Source organism: Octodon degus, unplaced genomic scaffold, assembly GCF_000260255.1.
Source record: "Octodon degus isolate 3935 unplaced genomic scaffold, OctDeg1.0 scaffold00115, whole genome shotgun sequence".
Taxonomy (NCBI): Eukaryota; Metazoa; Chordata; class Mammalia; order Rodentia; family Octodontidae; genus Octodon; species Octodon degus.
This window is the reverse complement of record NW_004524691.1, coordinates 2665952-2688633: the sequence shown is the minus strand read 5'-3', so window position 1 is coordinate 2688633 and position 22682 is coordinate 2665952. Positions and strand designations below refer to the sequence as shown.

Sequence of the window (22682 nt, the reverse complement as noted above, 5' to 3'; positions counted from 1 at the left end):
CCCAAACCTGCACTCTGGTCCCAGGGGAGGGTCAACAGGATGAGCCTCCTCATTTAGAATGGGTGAGGCCTCCCTGACACCTTTGTCCTTAGAATGGGCTCTCAAATAGCTTTTTTATAGAATCTATTCATTTCTCAAAGTCTCTGGGAAATCCCACTTATATCTGATCTGCCTGGAATGCTAACGTAGGAGTGGGTGGGCAAACAGGAAGAGCAGTCCCTGTTTGCCTGCAGGGAGAGTGTCCCGGCTCCACTGGGGCTTGAGCAACTCCAAGGCATAGTTAGGAAACAATGGGGGTAACTTCTGAAGAACCATCTTGAACATTGCTTATTCATTTTCCTGTTCATACATTCAACTGACATTGATTGATCTTTGCTACTCCCACACTGACACCAGTTACCTCTGCCTCTTCTATAGATGACAGTTGCTTACTGGTTCTCACTCCCTCTGGTGCACTTTTCAAACAGAGATGAGTGAGTGGACCGAGGGGACCAGTTGTGATCAACTTTCTTAATGCTAGAGAAGCTAAAAGGGTGGAGAAGAGCAGGGCCACAGGCAAAGGCTGGAGCATTAGTCCCTTCCCACCAATGTCTCAGAAATATCTGGGGCAGACTTGGTCTCACAGATGCCACTGGAGAGACACAAACATGTGCTAACTTACTTCCCAGCTGCATAGACCTCGGCAGTGTCAAAGAGGTTAACGCCGCTCTCATAGGCAATGGTCATCAGCCGTTCAGCAACCTGCAAGGGGACGCAGAGGTGAGCAGAAACGCCACACGGTTTCCAACCCTGAGAAGCACTTTAAGTCCTTTACCATTCTGGAAGGGTACTGAGATCTCACTGAGCCCGCCGTGCTTTTCTCAGTTGTAGAGAAAAGAGGATAATGAAGCTTTGAGCATGTGAGATCAATGCACGCAGTCAGGGTGGGCAGCGACCTCCCCTTGTGGCTAAGATTAAGTCTGCCCTTAGAGCAAGGCAGGCCATTTCCCACTCTGCTAGGAAAGTCTTGTTTGGCAACCTTCTGCTGGTGCCTAATCTCTCTAACAAAGAGAGTCATTTGTGTCCCTATTGACTCTGCCTCAACTTCTTTCCCTAAGCCAATAGGTTTTGGCAGCTGGATGACATGAACCCTGTGATTTTTTTGCTCCAAGTTTAGCAGACTGTCAGAGAGATGAATGACTATTATAAGGTTACGGCCCACCATAGCTCAGCCAAATCCCAGGCACCATCAGTAAGTGACTCAACACAGAGGAGAAGGCCCAAGTGCCTGGACTCACCAGCTGAGGGACCAGGTCCTCATTGCCCAGCCTGCAAGCTGGCTTCAGAGCTCCTCTGCCTGTCCTCTGTGCTGCGCCACACTCGTGGTGGGTGTGGCAGAAGATGGGCCCATAGCTAGAAACCAGGGCTTGAGGGACAGCGTTAGAGAAACAGCAGGAAACCGCAGTGGAATAGGGCTGAGTTTTTCTTTTTTCATTTTGCTGCTGGCTGATTTATTAGTCATTCAAAAAATCACACACCTCACAAATAATTAAAATCGATTTCTCCTTGTGTTTTTGATGGTGGGCTAAACCTGCTTCAACGGCATTTCAAAGACAAACCATTTTTACATTATTTTAGAAACTGGCTCATCAAGAAGCAGTTCATGCTTTAATTTGTTTCGTCTCCTTTTCTCAGTTTCTACTTTTTCTCTCCTTAATTTCGGATTCATTTCTTCCTTTTTTTCTTTCTTCTTCCAATTTTGCATGTGTATATCTGGTAATATGAATAACTGGTTGGAAGACAACACAATGTATTACAACAAATACCGTGACATTCATATTACTTTGTTAAGTGAAAATCTGCATCACTTGTAATTTTTTCTGTTTTAATTCTAAGTTGTACACTCTAAGAATAATAAAAAGGAAATTTGTTAGGCTAGCAAAATAGGATCAGTGCAGATCCTTTAGAATAACTGTAGCAAACACGCACACTATTATTGCTTTTAATTTGCTACTATTACAACATTTATTCAACTAGAGGTTATAATTTAAGACAAACGCAGCTTTTTCCTGTTATGACTGTCCTATCTTTAAAAATGATTGTGCTCGCATTGTATAGTATCCTTCTGCAGTGCCCCGACGTATTGGTGGACTATTACTGAGGAATGTACTCAATAAATCTTATCTAGAGAGAAATTTAAGGTGGAGAATTCTGGTGGGACAGTTGGACTCACTGATGGTGGAGCAACTTCCCAACTGTAGGATCTGAATAAGGAATGATGAAAAGAGAAGAGCACTGAACTAAGTCTGAAGACTGGCTTTAGGCCTTGGGTGGCCCTTTAGTATAAACTTGGGTAGATCATTTGACTTCAATATTTCAGTTTCTTCATCTGAAACATGGGAAAATGCTGTCCTTCCCTCAGTGAACCCAGAGGCCTCGGGGGAGTCTGGTCTCACTTCCTCTAGGTGAGCCTGGTGGGCCTAACGGCCAGGCGTCCAGGGAGGGGCTCCTGACACACGTGGCCAGTGAATGTATGGATTTCCTTTGTCTTGTTCTTCTTACTGAGTTTCTGGAAGTCACACTCCTCTGGAGTTGCTATTCTAATTGAGGCCTGGAATTCTTGGAGATCTTCCATTCTTCCTGCCCCAAGAGGAAGCAAAGGAGCACAGGGGTGAAAGAATGGCCAGGCACTAGAACAGGGGCACTGAAACCCACTCTATTCTATATGTCTAGCTGAAAAGTCAAAATATTTTTTCTCTTATTGGTTAAGCTGCTTGAGGTAGAGTATATTGTTACCTTCAATTAAAATTGCTGTAGTTACCTGAAAGATGAAAGGAATATGAAACAAAACCCTAGAAATTAAGTGTTTCAGATTCTGATATACACTCATCATTACTTTTAAGAAATTATTATTCATATGAGCAAAATCTATCTGGGTTTTGTGATTAAGTACAATCACCTACAGAGTTACTTAGTTTGGTGATATCCCTGCCAAGGAATTATTCAATGTACAGCTGTAATTCAGTAATTCAATGTACAGCTAAATTCTTGCAGGGACAGGGACATCATCACCTCCTGAGACTGTGTTACTATTTGGTACTCGGGATCGAACTCAGGACCTTGTGCTTGCCAGGCAAGTGCTTCTGCCACTGAGCTATAATCTCTGGCTGGAGACTGTTGATAATAGAATACTATAATGTGGTTGGTCATCCTAGTGTAACCTACATGCACCTGCTTTATGTTGAGCTGCTTGTAGCTGGAGAGAAAGAGGAAAATCTGAGGAAATGAATTTGTTGCTACTGGCTTACACTTTAACCCAACTGTCAGTAACTGAACTTAAGCAACTCAACTGCTGGTGAGCCTGGGTTGAGCTGTGCTGCCTCCCTCCTTCCTGTAGCCCAGGGAAGGTGGCCGCTGCACTCTGCGGGGACTGCTAGCTGTCTGAGTGCCGTGCGTCTGAGGGATGCATGCGTGCTGAGGATGTTACTGTGCTCCGCTGCAAATGGGCATTTCTAAAGCATTCATTCAGAGATCACCCTGTGCCCCGATCTGGGGAGGCTGGGCTCATGCAGAAGAAAGCAGACTCCGTGAAGGGAAGAACAAAACCTGGGGACACGGGCCTTTGGGCCCTCTGTTCCCAAAGGGAAGCTAATTTTGCCCTTTCCTCTCCAGGTGCTGTATCAGGCAGTGGTGACTTATCTATGTACTGGAAACAGTGGATTAACTTTAGACTTCCTTCCCTATTTGATGTCTATTTGGTGTCTGACTTAAACCTGTGGCCTTTGCTCTGCGTCCTGTGGATTTGCCTCTGTGTGTCCTCCACACATCCCTATCTGATGTCAGTGACAGAGCTGAGCAGTGCCTCCTTCAGGAGGAAGGACTCAGACCTCTGCCACTGGGAAGGAAGCCATCAAATGGCCTTTGGCCTTTGCTGGACAGCCCTCTAGCTGTACCTGTCTATAGCCATCTTGTACGAGATCAGGCCTGCCTGTAAGTCAGTGTCTACCAATGACTGGTCAATACAGGAGCATAAAGATCCAGTCCTCTTTCCTTGCCTTGGGACAGCACTGTAGGATCATCTCAATCCTGGAGCTCCCCATGGGGCTGGCCAAGGTCTTTGATGAGATACATCATAGCCACCTTCTTATTCTGCCTGGTCTGATTTCATTCCCTGCCGTGTCAATCCTGAAAACATTTCCTAGTAATAGTATGCATGCTAACTTCTAGCTCAGAGTCTGCTCCCGGGAACGCCCTTGAGATCTGGGCTCTCTACACAGTGATCTATGCTCCAGCAGTGGGAATACACATTTGGACAATTCAATGTGTTCACTTAAGACATCTCCCCTGAAAATTATACTTGCAACTTTGGGAACTATGGGTGAAAATTCCATTGTCCAAGAACCTCCCTGGGAATGATGCTGCTATATCATTGTCTTTGTGGCATCTATGCTGGGACAGTGAACTGAACATTTTAAGGCAAAATCTCATTAATTTTGACCAGATCCTGTTGAGCAGAAACATTTAATGTTGTGACAGCTGTTCATAAAAGGAAATGTCGGTAAATCAAGCTGAGTAGTGGCAGAGGTAGACTGGATCCTGCTGAGGATCCACTTAGATACTCTACCCCTGGTACCCCTGGTAATAGCCTTGCAGTCAGGCAAGGAAGGATGGCGAGACTCAAGAACATTGTCTTCAGGGGAATTCCTGGCCGCTCAGTGCCTGCTTATCTCATTTATGGCAATGAGAAAATTCCTTGAAGGCATTGGTTAAAGTATCCTTTTCCCTTTTTAATTTTTTTTCTTTGTATTTTTTACAGAAGGGCCTATAGGGTGTTCAGGGTCTCACTACTAGATTGGACTCATAGTGATCTGCCTGTTTACAGCCTCCGAAGGACTGGGATTACAGGTGCATGCCACCACACCCAGTCTCAATTGCTGTCTCAGCCTGCCCCCAGGGGTAGGGCCAGCACTGCAGGCCTGGGATCAAAACCCCTGGTCCCTGCACCTGCTTGCAGACACTTTAATCTGCTGAGCTATTTGGCTGGCCCTTCCCTTTTTAATTTTAAAGAGAAAAAAGATACGCAAACAATGAAACCCGAGTTTACAAAATAGATTAATGGGACAGTTACAATAGTTGATAGATTACATCTATCTTTGTACTAGTTAATCTTTGATTAAGATATAGGCATTGTTATGGTTTGTATCTAGATGTCCCACCAAAGCATCATGCAGCTATGGGGTGGACTTCTGGAGTTTGTGATTAATTCATGATCCTGTGCTAGGATTCTGAGTGTGAGTGCTGCACCCAGTATGGGGTGGATGCCTGAATGTAACAAGGGAGACAGACTTGCTTTCTATTGCCCTTGTTGCTGCCACTCCTTGCTTTTGCTGTTGCTATTTTGTTGTTTTCTGCTACCATGAGCTGTTGCCTTCTGCCATGTGCTGCTCTGCCTTGGAGCCAGCTGAGTATAGATTGAAAACTCCAGTAACTGTGAGCTAGATCGACCTTTCCTTCCTTAATTTTGGGTGTCAGGTGGTAAGAGAAGAGTAATAGACAGTCATGATATCTTATCTAACAAATATTAGCACAAAGCACTCTTCTCCAGGAATGAAAAGAAGCTAACTGTGAGACTATCCCAACTCTCCTGCGTATGCACACACATTCTTTAATTTTATTGATAAACAGAAGTTGCATCTATTTAAAGCACTGTTTTGAACATGTAAATAATGATCTAAAGGTAACAGTTAGGATAGATATACAGCTACTTTTTCTTAATTCAATGAAAATAAATATTTGTACTAATAGTGTTTGGACAGGAAATCATGTCTGCATCTTGTACTATGAATAACCACTATGAAGACAACAATATGCAATGTACTAACTATTGAAACTGTCCCACTAATTGGTTTTGCAACTGTCTCATTGCTCTTTGTTTCTCAATAAAATTAATTTTAAAAAGATATTTTGTAGTAAAGATAATGGCTGCACCTGTCACTCATGGAGTGTTTGCTGCCTCTTACTGGAAGGGCTGCATGAATATCTGACATGTATGGCAAGCTCAGGAATGTTATCCATGTCACATAGGGGAGATTGAAGCTCAGAGGAGATGGAACAACCTGCCCAGATCAGGGTGACCAACTGCGCCCGAGACTGAGAGCCTCTCTCAGAGGGGCCATCTGTGCTAAAACTAGATTACAAATAAGTAAACACATTGGAAATAAAAGAAATAATACAACATCATAAAGCAGCAATAAAATCTTTTCATAAAGTGACTAATTCCAAACTGTTTTAGTATCCAATGGTTGAATCTGCACATAAAATAGACTGACAATCTCAAGAGCTATTAATAGTCTAAATGTGAAGAATGCAGGAAGCAAGATAGAATTGAGCATAATTGAGGAGTCAATCTTAACTATACTCAGTGATTGAAACATTGTCCCTGTGCAGTGTCAGGGTCCCAGGACGAGTATTTTTACTGTTCTTTTGACACTTTCTTTCACCAGCACAGTAGAAAGCAAAAGTAACTCACCTCATCTGAAATTTGACCTCCAAATGTCACCCATGTTCCTGGAAAACAATAAATATTTGAACATTATTTCATAATTATTATTCAAACATTGTATATAATAAGACTAAATTCCTTCTTACATCAGGGAACCCCATAGGTGTGCAGACATGTCACCAAGTGACCCTGCTCAGGGTATGTGTGGAGTGTGGCTTGGTCTGTCTTGAGACTTTCAGGAGGGTCTGCTTCCTGCTGGAGAAGGGGGCTCCTGTTCTTCACTTGAAGCCACCATATACACACATGCACCCCTGTTCTAAACAAAGTCTTCCTTCTGTGTGAGCAGACTGTGACCACTAGCGTAGAGGAAGGTGGTGCCCCCAGGCCTGCCTTGGCCACACACCCATTCGTGCCTCCCTTAGCTGGAAAGCCACTTGTTCTGAAAGCAGAGCAAGTGTGGGTGTGTGGTCAAAGCAAGCTTGACCTTGCCTTATGACTTCCCTGGTTTTGCCTCCAGTGGGGGCTCTGATCTGGTTTCCCCACTACCTTTCTAAAGGTAATGGCCTTCTAGTCTCCACTTAGAAGATGCAAAGTGTGACACACATGCTCCGATAGGATCTGCTCTTCCAGAATAGAAATGTCCACTGTGTAGGGGCAGGAGAGGAGGTAATAGTGGGAGTGAAGAATGGGAAGACAGAGGCCAGAGTCAAAGCCAGCAGCCAAACACAGCTGGCCATGTGAAGTGAGAGGGAAGCAGATACTGAACATGGGCCACCCCACTTGCATTCAGCCCTCTTGCTCACTCCCTCTTTGTCCCTTTGTGTAAGCCCCATCGCATGCCATACCCAAGCCCTGCATATGTGCCAGGGACTGTAAGGTGACTGGCACAGCTTCATGAGCAGCCAGGAGCTCACATCTCCCCAAGCCTCTGGATACAGCTCCCATGAGGCAGTGGTGGGAGAGCACCTGCCAAGGCTGGAGGGAATGGCTGGGGAGATAGCTCAGTGGCATAAATGCCTGCCTGGCAAGGGCAAGGTCCTGAGTTCAATCCTTGGTACTGCCAATAAATAAATAAATAAAATAAAATAAAAAGAAAGAAAGAAAACATACAGGCTGCAGGGAAAGCACTTGGAAGCCTCCTAGAGGAGCGGGAAGGTAATTGCTTCTCACAAGAATGACAGGATGGAAGAAGGAAGGGACAGACAGCTGCGGGAGAGGCAGGAGCTCGGGCAAGGCGAGGAGGTAGAAAAGTTGAATGTGGCCATGGGCTGGGCTTAGGGCATTAGGAGAGAGGGGACAGAAGTAGAAACAGCTGTTGTCAGCTTAGATTGTGCAATTCATAATAGTTGTAGGTCCTACTATAGAACACCTCCCAAATGCCAGCTAGCATGCTGAGAGATGTTTCTCTAATCCTTTTGACTAACTTAAAAAGCAGTTTTATTACCCACACATCCAATGAGAAATTTGACATTAACCCAAGCTTGAAATACCAAGGCTTCCCCCAGTATTCCTGGTTTCGAGACAGTTATCCTGTCCACTGACAGCCCCACCCCCACTGTTAGACCATCTCGTTACAGACCACACTAGGTTTCACACTTCTCTGCAGTATGCTGATGAATGATACTTTCCTCTTAGTTCTTAGAGAAGGGTAAAAGTTATTTTGCTGTTATGTGCTATATCCCTAGAGGCTGCAAATGAGTAGCCAACTGCTTACCCTTTGGTTGCAAGGCTTGTTCTGCTTGACTAGGTTGGAGTTGACCCACTTAGTATTTTAATTCTTTGAATGTATTACTAACATTGAAATACTGAGGAGCTCTTTCTTAAAATTTTCAGATCTCTTCAAACAGTCAGAGTCCACGCAGGTCGGCGTGCCCTCACCCCAAAGAGCAGTCTGCTTTGTAGGGCTGTGTCCCCCACCACCTGCTGTGTTCACAACATTGAAGTCAGACAGCAGTTTTTATTTACTACTGCTTGTTTAGTGGGATTTTCTTTTTATAAAATTAAAAGGAAAATGAACTTATACATTTTGTAAACAACATAATCTAGTAATTTAAGGAAAATATAGGATTGTGCATTCTTTTCGGTGGATGGGAAGATTATGCAAACAAAGAATATTTTTATAGAGAAATTATATCTTCAGGCACCACTATGAAACCAGCTATGACTAGTATACACAAAAGGTAAGTATTGAAAAACATAATGGGGGCTGGAGAGATGGCTCAGTGGTCTAGAGCACCTACTTGGAACAAGCTCAGCAAAGCACAGAGACCACGGTTCAATCCCCCAGCACCACATGCCAGCCAGCCCCGCCCCCTGGTGGGCTGTGCTGGTCACACAAATAAATAAATAAAATTAAAAATAAATAAATAAATAAAAAAAAGAAAAACATAATGGACTGAAGAAATGACAGCATTTGTTTTTGAATAATAAAATAAATGAGAGGCTACAAAATGCAGCTCTCTATTAAGTGAAAAAAATTGCCTGGGCGTCAAAACCTTTTTACAGACAGCACATTTAAGAAAGAATCTCTTCTGAATGCTGCCAAAATTATGTGTCCAGATCATAAGCAGTCATTTGGAGACATTAGGATAACTGGCCACTTTATAGCTCAGCATGGTAAAAATACAATCAAGGATATTCAGGACAAGTTAAATTACCAGTGCCATTTTCTAGTGTAGCCTGTTAACTGTATTTACATGTGCTACAGTGAGAATTCTCACGGGGGTTACAGAACTTTTGTACGAGATGCCCATGAAAGGCAAAACATCAGGGAAGTGGCTTCCTTCTTGTGATAGAGAAGGTCGCAGGCCACTTAGAAGTAGAATATACTGGTCACAGTGTCTAAGTGTTCATGGTAGATGGGGCTCTCAGGATGGATGGGGTTGCTTTTGGGCCAGTCAAGCCATAGACCAGAAGCGGTACTACACCCAGGTTCCTTAACTTTCTCATTCAATAGGAGTTACTTGGGGGTCAAGAGCTAAAATGAGACAGGGCGCAGACTCAGTAATTAATACCACAAATTAGCTATTTTTCTGAGTCTTGAGGTGAAATCAGGTCAGTGTTTACTTAATGCATATGCTGACTTACTTGTAGTTGCTGAAGAGATTTTATTTTTAACTGCATCAAAGAGAGTAGTCCTATATCCACTTAGCAGTGAAGATGGGCCTACATCTGGAGCTTTGTGCTGACTTTTCAATTTATCTCTAACTTTTGTGCACTTTCCACAGAGACATTTCAAGTACAAGTGCCTCTGAGCAAAGGGGCTATGTTCTGATAAAGTCATCATAAATTGAAAACATTAAAAAATAGATAAATTGCAAACATTATAAATAAAATGTACTTTATGTAACAAATATCATAATTTATCACTGTAAACAACCTAAACCCCAAAACATAAAAATAAGCAAAAATCCTCCCTCAAATAGTGCATGCATACACACATACACAGAGGGACAGAGAGAGAGAGAGACTAAAATACAATTGCACCATGAAAAAGGTGAGAAACCAGTGGGCTGGGGAGATAGCTCGGTAGCATAAGCACCTGCCTGGAGAGTGAGAGGCTGTGGGTTCAACCCATGGTAAAAAAAAAAAAAAAAAGGTAAAAAACCGAAAGTTGAAAAATCACAAGTCAGACCATTTGTACTTGCACCAACATTTCATTTGCTTCTCTTAGTGCTGACAAAACTGAGACATTGGGGAATTCATTTGCTAAGGAATAATCTGGTCCACTTTCCTACATTATAATCAGTTTCTAAAAATGAAAACGATAGCCTGAGATTCATTCTCCAAAATTGTGCTGTTGAAAACTGGGTTCTAAAAAAGTTTTCTGTTTCAGACCTCATGAAAAGAACCTAGCACAATTTAGTTTACCTTTCATAATTAATTTTTGACAGTACGAATGTAGGCCTATGATTTGAGATTATGAGACTAGTACAAAACGCTATTGAAGACTAAAAAGGATGAACACTGAAACCAAGGATTGTAGGCACACCTTGAAAGAGGTCATTCTACACGTAAGAACTATTTAGAATGGTTTCATCTATTTTGGGAAATGCCCTTGTTTGTTTGTTTTGAGACAAGGTCCTGCTCTGTAGTTCAGGCTGGCCTTGAGCTCACTATGTCGCCCACACTGGCATTGAACTCATGGCGATCCTCCCGCCTCAGCCTCCTTAGTGCTGGGATTACAGGCATGTCCCACCATGAGAAGAATCTATGTTTAGGAACAGCATTATTTCAAAATAACTCTAAAAAGAACCCACCTTAATCTGAAGTGCTTAAATTTAACTTTCAAACGAGCTGTGGGTTGCTTCTCTGGCTTAGATATTTAAGACTGTACTCTGTTCATCACAGGGGAAAATACAGAGCCACATTTTGGCACAGAAGGTGCTAGAGCAATGCAGGACTGAATTATGAAAGAAAAATATAGTACTAATTAAATCTTTTTTGCTTTGTGTCAGTAAACACTATTAATATGCTTTGTGAGTATCATACACTTGTGTTTTATCTTAAGTTACTTCATTGGTTTTTGTGGTGCCAAAGACTCATGTATTGGAAATTTGTTGCCTTGGGAGGTGATGGGACTTTTAACATATGGGCTTAGCAAGAGGCTCTTAGGTCACTGGAGGCGTGGGGTTGTGCTTCGGTGAGAATGGAATGACCTTTGGTCATTCTCACGAGACTATTTTTGCAAGGGGACCGAGGTTGGCTTCTGTTCTCTCTGCTCCGGGTTTGAGGTGTGATCACTTTCACACTCCTACCTGTGTTCCCCTCCATGATGCACCACTGTCTGCTGCCCTCATCAGAGGCCAAAACTGTATTCCCCCAGGACCCCCACCTCACCATCAAATCTTGAGTTTGACCCTCCAAGGATGTAAGCTGAATAAGCATCCGTTTCTTCTTAAGTAGACTGTATCAGGATTTTTGTTATAGTAAAGAAAAGGCAATACAGTTACATACCTGCATCATAGTCTAAGAAAAAAATCAAGTGTTTCCATTCCTGAAAATCTGAATTGCTTAAATTCAACTTTCAAGTGGGCTGTGGGCTACTTCTCTGGCCTTTAGACATTTGCTATTAATTTGTTTTACAGTTACTAGTTTATTGGCTTTCTATCTTTACTGCAGGCTGATATTTCATTTTCTTATCTTTGTGTCTACACACTGTTCAGTAGAAGGGGGTTTACAGCAGACAGCTAGTAAATGTTGGTTAAATTGAATTTCCTTTTTAATATCTCTATCTTTAAAATATTGGAATAACTTACTCTTAACAAACATGGTTCAACTTAGAGAAAATAATGTTCATCAATAATTTTTGGTTCTTCTGATTGATCCACATGTTTCTAACTATGGGTACCCCCTGAGCCATGACCCCAAGTTCAAGCCAGGGAAGGTCGTCACTGGCCCAACATCCAGTGAGGATTTGGATGTGCACCGCGTAGGCAGACGACCTCCAACTCCTGCACAGTCCCCACTTGCAAAGAGCTACCACTTCCTCTTGCTCTTACAGATGGAGCAGCAGCCTCTGGACTGGAGGAGGGCAGGTGGGGGTCTGATTCCATGTTTTTATTTTTCTCCCACACTCTCCTCCAGAAGAGCTAATGCGGTTTACTAGTTAATATGATTCTCAAAATCTTTTTCATATTTGTCTAAATCATTTTTTTGCCTCTAACAGGAACGTTACTTCCTGAGACAACAATGGTGTTTGATTTTTTCCACCATGAAATGTTAAATTAGTGGGATGTTACCTAGAAGATAATTGCACTGCACTGACACTTGTCTTTAAGCTTTGACAAGAAGAGAGAATAAAGAGAACTGTTGAACTGTGTTGCAGCTTGTGTTTAGAGGCCCCACCGAAGCCTCATGCAGTGGAGCTTTTTCAGAGGTGGCTGGGTGCAGTGTGGATGCTGGAGCTGACTTGTGGTGCAGTGCTGGAGTTGACTCGGATCAAGGGCCCTCAGTGTAAGGGTGTGAGGGCTACCTGCCCTATGTAGCCGGAATAACATGTGAAGTATAGAAAGAGCTGTGGCTGTCCCTTGTGGCTTTGCTCTCTTCTGTCTGCCATGAACTGCTTGTCCTCTGTGGTTCCTGTCTGCCATCACCCTACCTGGGAGGGTGGAACTGATGATGAACTGAAATTCCTACAGACTGTGAGCTAAAGAAACTTTCCTCCTTTAACTTTGGGTGCTGGGCATTTTGTCTCAGCAATGAGAGAAGTAACTAAGACAAACTATTATTGTGTTTTCTCATTAAATTCCTTCAGTTACTAAAAAATATGTGCTTTAAAATTCTCTTGGTTGTCTGGTAGAGTATACATACCACAGCATAGAAAAATAATTGATAAAACATAAAAATAGAAGAAAATAAAACTGCCTACTACACACATACTCCTTCTCACACTATGTTAGTTACTTAGCTATCTTTTGGTGGCTAAAAGGGTAATTGCTTCTTGCTTGCTGTTCTAGTTACTTTTGCCTTCTTAAGGTTAAAGGAGAAAGGTTTATTTAGCTCACAGATTGTAGAGATTTCAGTTCATAATTGGCTGGCTCCAAGACCAGGCGGTGTGGCAGAGGGGCATCCCCTCGAGGTTGTGGATGACAGCAAAAGCAGCAAGAGAGGAATGGGAGAAAGCCTGTGGCTCTCTCTCATATTCTCTATGCATCCTAGGGTGGGTGTGGCACTCACATCCCCAATCTCAGCATTAGAAGAAGAACCAGTCACAGACTCTAGATTCAGCCGGCTCCACAAAGCCCCATCCCGTGACTGAAGGAAGCTTGGGAGGATGTCCAGGCACACACCATAACCATCACTCACTCAAGTAGCGCGCCTGTAGCTTAAACTATCATCTTGTTTTGAGGATGGAGAGGCGGTCGTACTTTTAGATGGAATAATGTTAACATTGTACATCACCATCTCAGTTATGAAAATCAAAAAATTAACATCACTGTAGCACTAGTAACTAAACTACAGCCCTTTTCTTAATGGCACTGTTTTTCTGTTCTAGATCTCATACAAGAGCTAGCAGTGTATTTAGCTGTATTTCTTCTGAATTTTCTCCTATCAGATGATAGTTCCTTAGTTTTTCCTTATCTTGTAGGGGGATGACTTTGACACTTTAAGAATACTGATCAATTATTTTGTAAGTCTCTTGGCTTTTATTTGAATCATTTTAAGAGTGTAGGTTAGATGATTTCCTTTTTCATATTGCTTACAGTTTGAATACGTTTTTAAGGACTGGCCAAATAGCTCAGTGGCCTAAAGCACCTGCTTAGGCAGGCACAGGGACAGAGTTTCAATCAATCTCTGACATGCTGTGCCAGCCCCACCTCCAGTGCGTGCTGAGACGGCAAATGAGACTGGGCATGGTGGCACTAGCTTGTAGTCCCAGTGCTTGGGAGGCTCAAAACAGGAGGATCGCTATGAGTCTGATCTGTCTAGAAAGACCCTGCAGACCCTGTCTTAAATACAAAAATAAAAAATAATACGTTTTTAATGCTATGATGAAACTACATAAACATAATTATAACATTTATTGATTGATTTTTTTTTTTTGTGGTACCAGAGAACCAGGTCCACAATCCAAGTAGTGGATTGAACTCAGGACCCTGCACTTGCCAGGCAGGCACCTATGCCACTGTGCTATTTCCTCGGCCTTAATTATAACATTTATTATGAAACAGTTAACATTCTTTCACACCTTCATCTGAGTATTTATTGAGTCATGTATCAGGCATTGTACTTAATTATCAGAATACAACAGTGAGCAAAACTGGTAATTATTTCTCCCTTCGTGAAGCAGATTTATGGGAAAGATAAATTAATATGAAAAATAAATTACCCATATCATGTTTATATATGCTATTTTCATAAGTAAATAAAATATAAAAGACAGTGTTGGTCGGTGAGCATTGAAGAGAGTCATTTTTGTAAAGCAGGGACAGAGTATATACGAAACATCAGGGGTGGGTATTGAAATGTTAGATAGTGTGACCAGACAAGATTCACTAAGACAGTGGCTTTTGAGAAAAGAACTAAAGAAAGAGAAGGAGATCCCCGTTCAGTTTTCTGGAGGAAGACTGTCGCAGGAGGCTGGCAGCAAGGTGGCTTGCTTAGCTGTGTAAGGACAGTGAGGAAGTCAGTGCGGCCAGAGAAGAGAGGTCTGAGGGGTCAGGGGCAGTGGGTTGTGTGGTGGTCCTGCTGGCCACAAGGAGGCCCTTTGACAGGTCACTGAGGAGTTTGAAATAGGAGTCAGACAATTTGATATTCTTTTATTTTTATTAATTAATTTTTTGGTAACATTGGGTCAAACCCTGGGCCTTAGACACAGTGAGCATGTGCCCCACCACAGCGCCACACCCTTAGCTCTTCGTCTTTCTTTTAAGAGATCCTTTCTTACCTTTCCACTAGCTATACCATTGTTTTCAAGATCTGAAACTCTGTCTTCACTTTGACTCAAACAGTTTTGCAAGCTCATGATTGAGATTTTTAAGTTCCTCTATATCTCTTTGACTCTGCTTCATGCGATCTATTTCTTTCCTGTATTGCTCATTCAAGGAATCTGTCATTTTTCTAATCTCCTCTATTTTTTTTTTTATCAATGTCTTCTTTAGAAGCAGTTATTAATTCTTTTACTGCAGTGTTTTCTTCAGATTGGGTTTCCTCCCTATGATTCTGTAGTTGATTCTTCACTTCAGATGCTATGAGTTCCGAGAATTCTTTTTTTATTTCAGAAAAGAATTCCGCTCTGAGTTCCTCTGTAACTTTCTGCTGTTGCTTATTTACTATTGACACTACTAATTCATACATTTGAGCTGAGCTAGTGTCCTCTGCACTTGTTCTGGGTGGGCGTCGGGTTTCCTCCATATGTTTCTGCATTTGATTCTTTAGTGCAGATGCTATTAATTCAGGGATTTCTTTTTTCATTTCCAATCTGAGTTCCTCTATATGTTTCTGCAGTTGCTTCTTTATTTCAGAAGTTGTTGATTCATTGCTTTCAGCTGTGTGGTTCCCAATTTGTTCTGTGTTAGTGTCCTCTGCACTTGTTATGGGTGGGTTTGGGGTCTGAGATTGCATTTTGCTCCTTCTCATTGTCATTTTGTGTAGCACTGTCTTCTGACCTTTGTTGTAGATCTTTGGTGCAGTTATAACCTTAGCACGTACTGAAGTTCAGGTGCAGATCTACAAAGTTTGAATTTATCCAGCTGTGCCTGGCTTGGGTCTGGCTGCTGTGCTCAGCTCCTTCCTGCTGCTGCCCTTGGGAGTAGATCCTGTTGTGCCCCTCTGGCAAGATGTTCTGCTCCTGGACTAGCTGGGTGGCTTGGTCTCCTACTCTCTCTGCAGGGATTGCAGCTACAGGGTTTCACCCCAGGCCTCTATGCCAGGCCTTAGCTGAGTCTGGAGGGGACAAGGTAGAGTAGCGGGGAAAGGAAGCTCTCCCACACACTCAGGGGGCCTGGGCTAGGGCTGGATCTGAGGGTCCCCAGAACACAGCAGAAATTCTCACTGAGTGGGTGGGGTGGAGGGGGTGTTGTGGAGTGGTGTGTGTGTGTGTGGGGTCCCAATGGGGTGGAAGAGGGTCTCATCCACGCTATGCCTGGGCTTGGACCTGCAGGTCCTGCTGGCGCAGGGTAGCCGGAAGCTCTCCCACACACTCACCCGGCCTGGGCTAGGGCTGGATCTGGGGGTTCCTAGAAAGCGGCAGAAATTCTCACTTGGTAGGTGGGGTGGCAGGGGTGCTGCGGAGTGGTGATGGGGGGTCCCAAGGGGGTAGAAGAGGGTCTCACCCACACTGTGCCTGGCCTGGGACCGGTAGGTCCTGCCAGCACAGGGTAGCCTGAAGCTTCACCTTTCTTTCAAAGATGACTCCTTGGTGCCACCCTGATATCAAGATTGGAGTAGAGCACTGGTTAAGGGGCTGTCACAGTGCGAGTGAGGTACAGTGCTGGTTTGATCCCAGGATGGATGGTGAGAGTGGGAGCATTTTGGATAGATTTTGAACCAGAGACAATGGAGCTTGTTGTAGGAGGTAGTATGTGAGAGAAAGTGAAACTTCAAGAACACTGGGATGATATAACGGGGAAAATGGACGCTAACTCCATATGCATCACCATGGATTTACCAAGTTTAAGTTTGTAAACAGAACATGGTAATATAGACAAGGATGACCAGATGTAGCTATGATTGAGAGGAATTTAATCTAGAGGTATGTAGAAGTGTTGGTCTGTATTACATTACTGAAGAATTTAAGGTCAGAGAGCCAAACTGTACATCTCATTGAACTTAGACAACACATGAAAATAGTTAAAATGTTCAATGTCTTGTTTATATAGTTATTGTAGAGACACATTCAGTGGGGGAAGGGAGTGTCCCTCTAAATTGCAATTCAAGCAAGAAACAAGGCATTAACTGAGAAGCAGGACTGCTGAAGAGGCAGTGAGATAGCTTAGCGGCTTAAGCTCCTGCCTGGTGAGGACAAAGTCCTGAGTTCAGTCCCCGGTGCCAGAAAAACAAACAAAAGAATAAGAAGTGGTGAGGAAGGGCAGACACTGCTGTTGGCAGCTGGTTGAGGGCATTACAATGGTGTGCACTTCTTTCTCAGAGCTGGGGCTCCGGCCCTACACTGAGAATATAATCTGTCTATGTACTCTGTTGTCAAAACCCTATTCTCTTTCTTTTTTAAAAATCATTTTTATTTGCTACAGGGTCTTGCTATACAGCTTGGACTCAAAGTGACCCACCTGTCTCAGCCTTCCCAGCACTGGTATTACAGGCTAGTGTCCCCACCCCCGGTTCTGGGGCCAGCACAGTATGTGGTACCAGGGATCGAACCTGGGTCCTGTGCTTGCCAGGCAGGTGCTTAGACTGCAGAGCTATCTCCCCAGCCCCAAACCCTTATTCTTCAGGATGCAGAACTCCAGCCTCAGAGTCCCCTAAGCCAAATCAGTTTCTTTGCACTTTCTGTGGTGGGTCAAAATATACCCTGAAGATTATTGGAATGTTTCTGGTCTCTGTTTTATTAGCTCTACAGCCTTGAGAAACTCTTGACATCTTGATTTCTTGTTTCCTCACACACATAAACAGAAAATTTAAGCTTCTTTCTTTTCTATAACTTTGACTCTCTGGTTGGACTTTGAAGGAGGAAATCATTTAATTTACTCTTATGCCACTTTGACAAAACAGTTACAATTGTACTGACAACATAGTTTATTTTTGCCTATGTTTTCTCTGTCAGACTGCAACTGTCCTGAGGACTGAGATCCAGTTTAATTTAATTTTTTTTTTTTTGAACCCGGGATTGAACTCAGGTCCTTGCACTTGCCAGGGAAGCGCTTATTCCACTGAGCCATCTCCCTGGTCCTGCATTAATGCTTTACATCCCGCAGGAAGATAAAAATTCACATACAAGGGAAAATGGAAAAACTGCCAATACCTGATTTCTGTCCCGTATTTTCCACTCGCAGTCATGTACTTAGGTACTTTTTGACCCCACGGAGGTGGGGGGGGGTGGACCCAAAAAACCTAACATTCAAAACTACCAATAACAGGCAGAAGAGGGAAAAAATAATTTTGGAGAATGAAATGTTTCCCACCATAGTGGACTCTTACGCACGTTCTCCACGTACGCGGCATGCTAGTTGGTTATCTTTTGCACAACTGTTACACGTTTGCCACGGATGGCACACAAGTTGGAATCTTCAAACAATCCAACCAGAGAGGCCTCACTTGCCTCCCGCAAAGCACTGATAGCTGCGCTCTGGAAGCGCAGATCCGCTTTGAAGTCCTGAGCAATTTCTCGAACCAGGTGTTGGAAAGGAAGTTTGCGAATCAGCAATTCAGCAGACTTCTGATAACGTCTAATTTCACGGAGTGCTGCAGTCCCAGGCCTGTAGCGATGAGCCTTCTTCACCCCTCCAGCAGAGGGTGCACTCTTACGAGTGGCTTTTGTAGCCAGTTGTTTCCTGGGCGCTTTCCCACTGGTGGGTTTACCGGCAGTCTGCTTGGTACGAGCCATGGTGCAGGGACCTCCCTACCCCCTTGTCCTTTGGCTGGAGCTCGGTGAAGGAGAGGCGGCGCTGGCGTTCCAGAGCGAGGGCAGCTCGGCGGTGGCGGATGCGAACACAATTCTCTAGTTTAAATTGTTGATGGACACAGCCCCTGTGTCCTCAAGGGGAGAGGAGAGGACAACAGCACTGTGATGTGTGTAGTTGAAGGTGTCGTGTTGTCCCCATTCTGTTTGCTTCACCTTGCTGGGGAGTTTTTCTTTCCTGTTCTGTGGAGGCGAGGAATAGCGGGCCTGGGCTAGGACTGGGTCTCTTAATTTAAATTTGAAATTTAGCCTTTTAAGTGGAATCTGGAACATGCTAAGTGCTTAATAATTGTTTGGTCAATAAATAAATATGTTTAAAATACAAGCACTTTAGTTCTAATAGGAAAGCATCTGTACCCTAAAGCATTTGTGGTGGTGGCTGTTTCCTTCCCTCCCCAACTTAAATGGAGGTGTCCTACTGTGGCTATGCATCTGATAACCTGGGTCATTTAAAATGTGCCACTGACCTGGTTCCTCCCTGGACCAACCTAATCATGGTCTCTGGAAGTGGAGCCTCAGCATGGATGCTTACCTAGGATCCCTAGCTCTTTCCACCCATGAGGAGAGCTAAGCACCACGCTTCCAGTTCTCTCCCACTGATAGAACTCTGTTATCTTTACCCCCTGAACTGCCTTCCTCATTCTTTTACTCAACTGCTGCTGTTTGCAGAGCTTAAGTGACTTTCCCATAGTTTAGGTAGCTAGAATGTAGCAGAGTTGGAGTTGGGACTTAAATCAGAAGACTCACTTCCTTAAGCGCAAGACGGTATGCAGTGAGCCAAGGACCTTTCATTAAGACGTACATTGAAGTAAGATCAAAACAAAACAGAAGCCAAATTCCTGAAATATGGCTAAGGGGAAGCCTGTGCAGAGAGGGCCAAGGTGCACAGACAGGTGACACAGGTGGGGGATTGACCTTGCACCTGTCACCCTCTGCCTGTACAAGGACTGGGACTGGAGATGCCTCCTGCTGGACAAACAGGCAGAGGCCAGGCAGTCTGGGGCTGGAGTTCCAGCTCCACCACTCACTAGCAGGGTGGGATGGTGGAAAGAATAACAGCTCATTAACAGGATCTTTAGGAGATTTCAGTGAAATTTGATAAGCCTCTACCACAGCAGCAGCGTTAGTCACTGGTCTCGGGCCCAAGAGTCCTATGCTTTAGAATGCCCTAGAACCTCACTGGATTCTGTAGCTCTGAGGTGAGCTAGGTATATATTTAGAAAACATCCCAGGTGCCACAGTCCTGCTGTGGCCAAAGTTTAAGTAACTAAAAGTTAGCAGATTTGGAGCTGGGATTTAAACTAGGAAGACACACTCAGGCACAGGACAGTATGCAGTGGGCCAAGGCTCTTTCATTAAGAGAGATTTGTTGAAGTAAGATCAAAACAAAACAGAAGCCAAGTTCCCAGAAATGTGGCCCAGCGGAAGCCATGACAGAGAGCCTTGTTGCAGACCTGTGCCCGGGTGCCTGGGATGCGGTGCGTGGCTCCGTCTGCTGTAGATGACGCAGGCAGAGTGTTCCTCTTGTTCTGGCTTGCATCTGTCAGTGTTTTCCACAGAGCCTGGCCCTTATGTTTGGATCCAAGCTGCAGTCTGCTCTTTCATTTTTGGCTTCTGGCACATTGCTAATGAGCATCTGGCCAGAGTTAACAAATGTGGTAACAACCTAGCCTTGTCTTTTTACTTACATCACCTTTTCTTGAAAGAAGGAATACGGCCCAGGCTCTCTGTGGGTGAGGGCAGGAATTTTCACACCTGCATTTCACAAAAGAGCTTGAAATAGCAATAAAACCGGGCAAAAGACAGTGGTAAGCGTGAAGCAGAGTGGAAGGGTGCCTGCTGGGCAGGTGACGTGTGAGAGCCAGTCCCATTCACAGGTAAAGCGTGTGCACATGCGTGCGCGTACACACACGCACACGCAAAGCGCGCGCGCGCACACACACACACACACACACACATTTTAAAGGTCTAAATATTATTTAAAACTCTTTCCACTACTTAGAGTTTCTATATAAGTATTTAGTAAAATAAGAAACTATGGCCAAATGAGAAAGAAATTTTCAGCTTCTACCATATGGATCCACTGTGTTTTTCTAGGTCCTTTTGTGCCAAGTGCTTTCCTATATCCACTCTAATCCTTATGGCAGCTCTGCAGGGTCTCAGCGACTCCCCTCTTAGCCAGCTGAGGGAGCTGAGTGGCAGAGAAGTGACTTGCCACAGCTGTTTAGTGGAGACTGTCCAAGCCATGGTCTCTCTGAAACCTGGTGCCAATTTCTCCTGCTGTTGTGCCTCACCCTCCCCAACCCAGCCTACTGCTCCCTGCTTGGATCAAGTATTTGCTCCAAATGCCTAAAACCACATCCTTTTTGGGGGTTCTACCCATGTTCTTTCCTATGTCAAGTGCCTCTTCCCCTTTCTTATGACAAGCTTTGTACTTCTTTCTGCTCCCAATCTGCCCATCTGTGGCTCAGTAATGCCACACACTTGGCCCCCGCCTCTGCACCATTTCTGGTTCATAGTCTCTCAACTCTACATGAGATCAGGATCTTTCATAGGATTCTTTGTCTTGTGAGTAGCATCTCTTTCCAACCTCATGCACAGAGCTATCTGACTAGCAGCCCTCAAATCCTTCAGAATTCAAGCTGGGATGAGGGTTGGGCCGTACTGAGATGTGCCCACTGTAGAAGGGTTCTGGGTAGCCGTCCAGGGGCACAGGGGCACAGAGCCTTCAACAAGGCAAGGCTGGGGCGGGACTGGTTGGGCTTCCAGAAAACCTGTGGAGAGTTGGACCCTTGTTCTTCTTCAAGTTGGGTGTAAATCAGAGGTTCTGAGGGTTAACTGGCTGGGATTCTACATGGCTCAGAATGATCCTCCTGGTGTATATATAAATGTTTGGGCCATTCTCCCTTCTCCTCTTAGGTTTAAAGATTTTTGTAGTTAGGTTTCAAGGAATACTGCTTGCTCCATTATGTTTTCAGATTTGTTTCAAGGAAATCTTGAACTATTTTGTTCTACTTCTTCATTCATCTGATCAGTACAATTTATAGACATGAGAAGGAAAGAGCAAGGGGGATGTTGATAGGAAGTTTAGAAGAGGGCGTTTCAAAGTTCACAGGCAGTTTTGTGCTCTAAAGTGGACTGAGGGGGCCAGCATTCCCTGCTGGGGGCTGTGTAAGCGTGACACTGGGGTAGAATTTCAGTGCAGAAATGACAGCCTACTCTCTATATGTGGCTGTTAGAATTAGTGGATTATGTTAAATGTGTGGCTTCATCTCCTTAAATTTCCTTTGGAGTATAATTTTTGAAGTGATTAAATACCTTATTTTATTTTTAAATTTAAAAATAAAATAAAGCCCACAGTCTTTAGACAACATTTAAAAAAATCTCTCTGTCTCTGTGTCTTTCTCTGTCTCTGTCTCTCTGTCTCTGTCTCTGTCTCTGTCTCTCTCTCTTTCTCTGCCTCTATCTCTTATTTATTTGGTACAGGGTCTGGCTATGCAGCTCAGACTCTTAGCGATCCTCCTGCCTCAGCCTCCCCAGCACAGGGATTGTAGGCATACACCACCACCACATCCAGTTTTGGTGGCAGGCTCAGCACAGGGCCAGCATGGCATGGGGTACCAGGGATCAAACTCAGGTCCTTGGGCTTGCCAGGCGGGCACTTAGACCACTGAGCTCTCTCCTCAGCCTGGACAACAATTGTTTCTTCTGTGCGTGTTTCTTTTCACTTGCACTATTGGAATAGATTCTAATTTTATATTCAAAAACAAAAAATTATTTTAAAAAACCATTATTAGTGGAAAATTCTTTCAAAAACAAGGGTTCCAACAAGTTAATAACTTTTACTTTCTGGACAGGAAAAAGAGGGAGTGTTCACATTTTTTCAATGTTTTGCCTGTGTGTTTTGGTCACACACAAGTGCTTCATATTTTCTTGTCCTGACACTGATATATCAAAGACTATTTCTTCCAATGACCTTTCCAGAGCACTTAAAACAAGCACACAGCATTGATGAGCCTTACTGGTGTTCTTTGGAGGACTCTTGTAAGAAATTTGTACAACAGTTCATGTAGTTGAAATTATGCAATATCAGAATGAAATTACACACCTATCATAGGACAC

General features: G+C 43.8%; 1 protein-coding gene across 3 annotated transcripts in view; it reads right to left on the bottom strand.

Moving 5' to 3' along the window:
* Positions 1-22682, bottom strand: part of Kcnab1 (potassium voltage-gated channel subfamily A member regulatory beta subunit 1) — a 539706-nt gene that overhangs the window by 82867 nt on the left and 434157 nt on the right. For all 3 annotated transcript variants that reach the window (XM_004639823.2, XM_004639824.2, XM_004639825.2), the window contains exons 3-4: positions 6509-6546; positions 662-741 (exon numbers count right to left, since the gene is read on the bottom strand). In XM_004639823.2, the coding sequence (XP_004639880.1) occupies positions 662-741; positions 6509-6546 (118 nt within the window). The remainder of the gene's footprint in view (positions 1-661; positions 742-6508; positions 6547-22682) is intronic.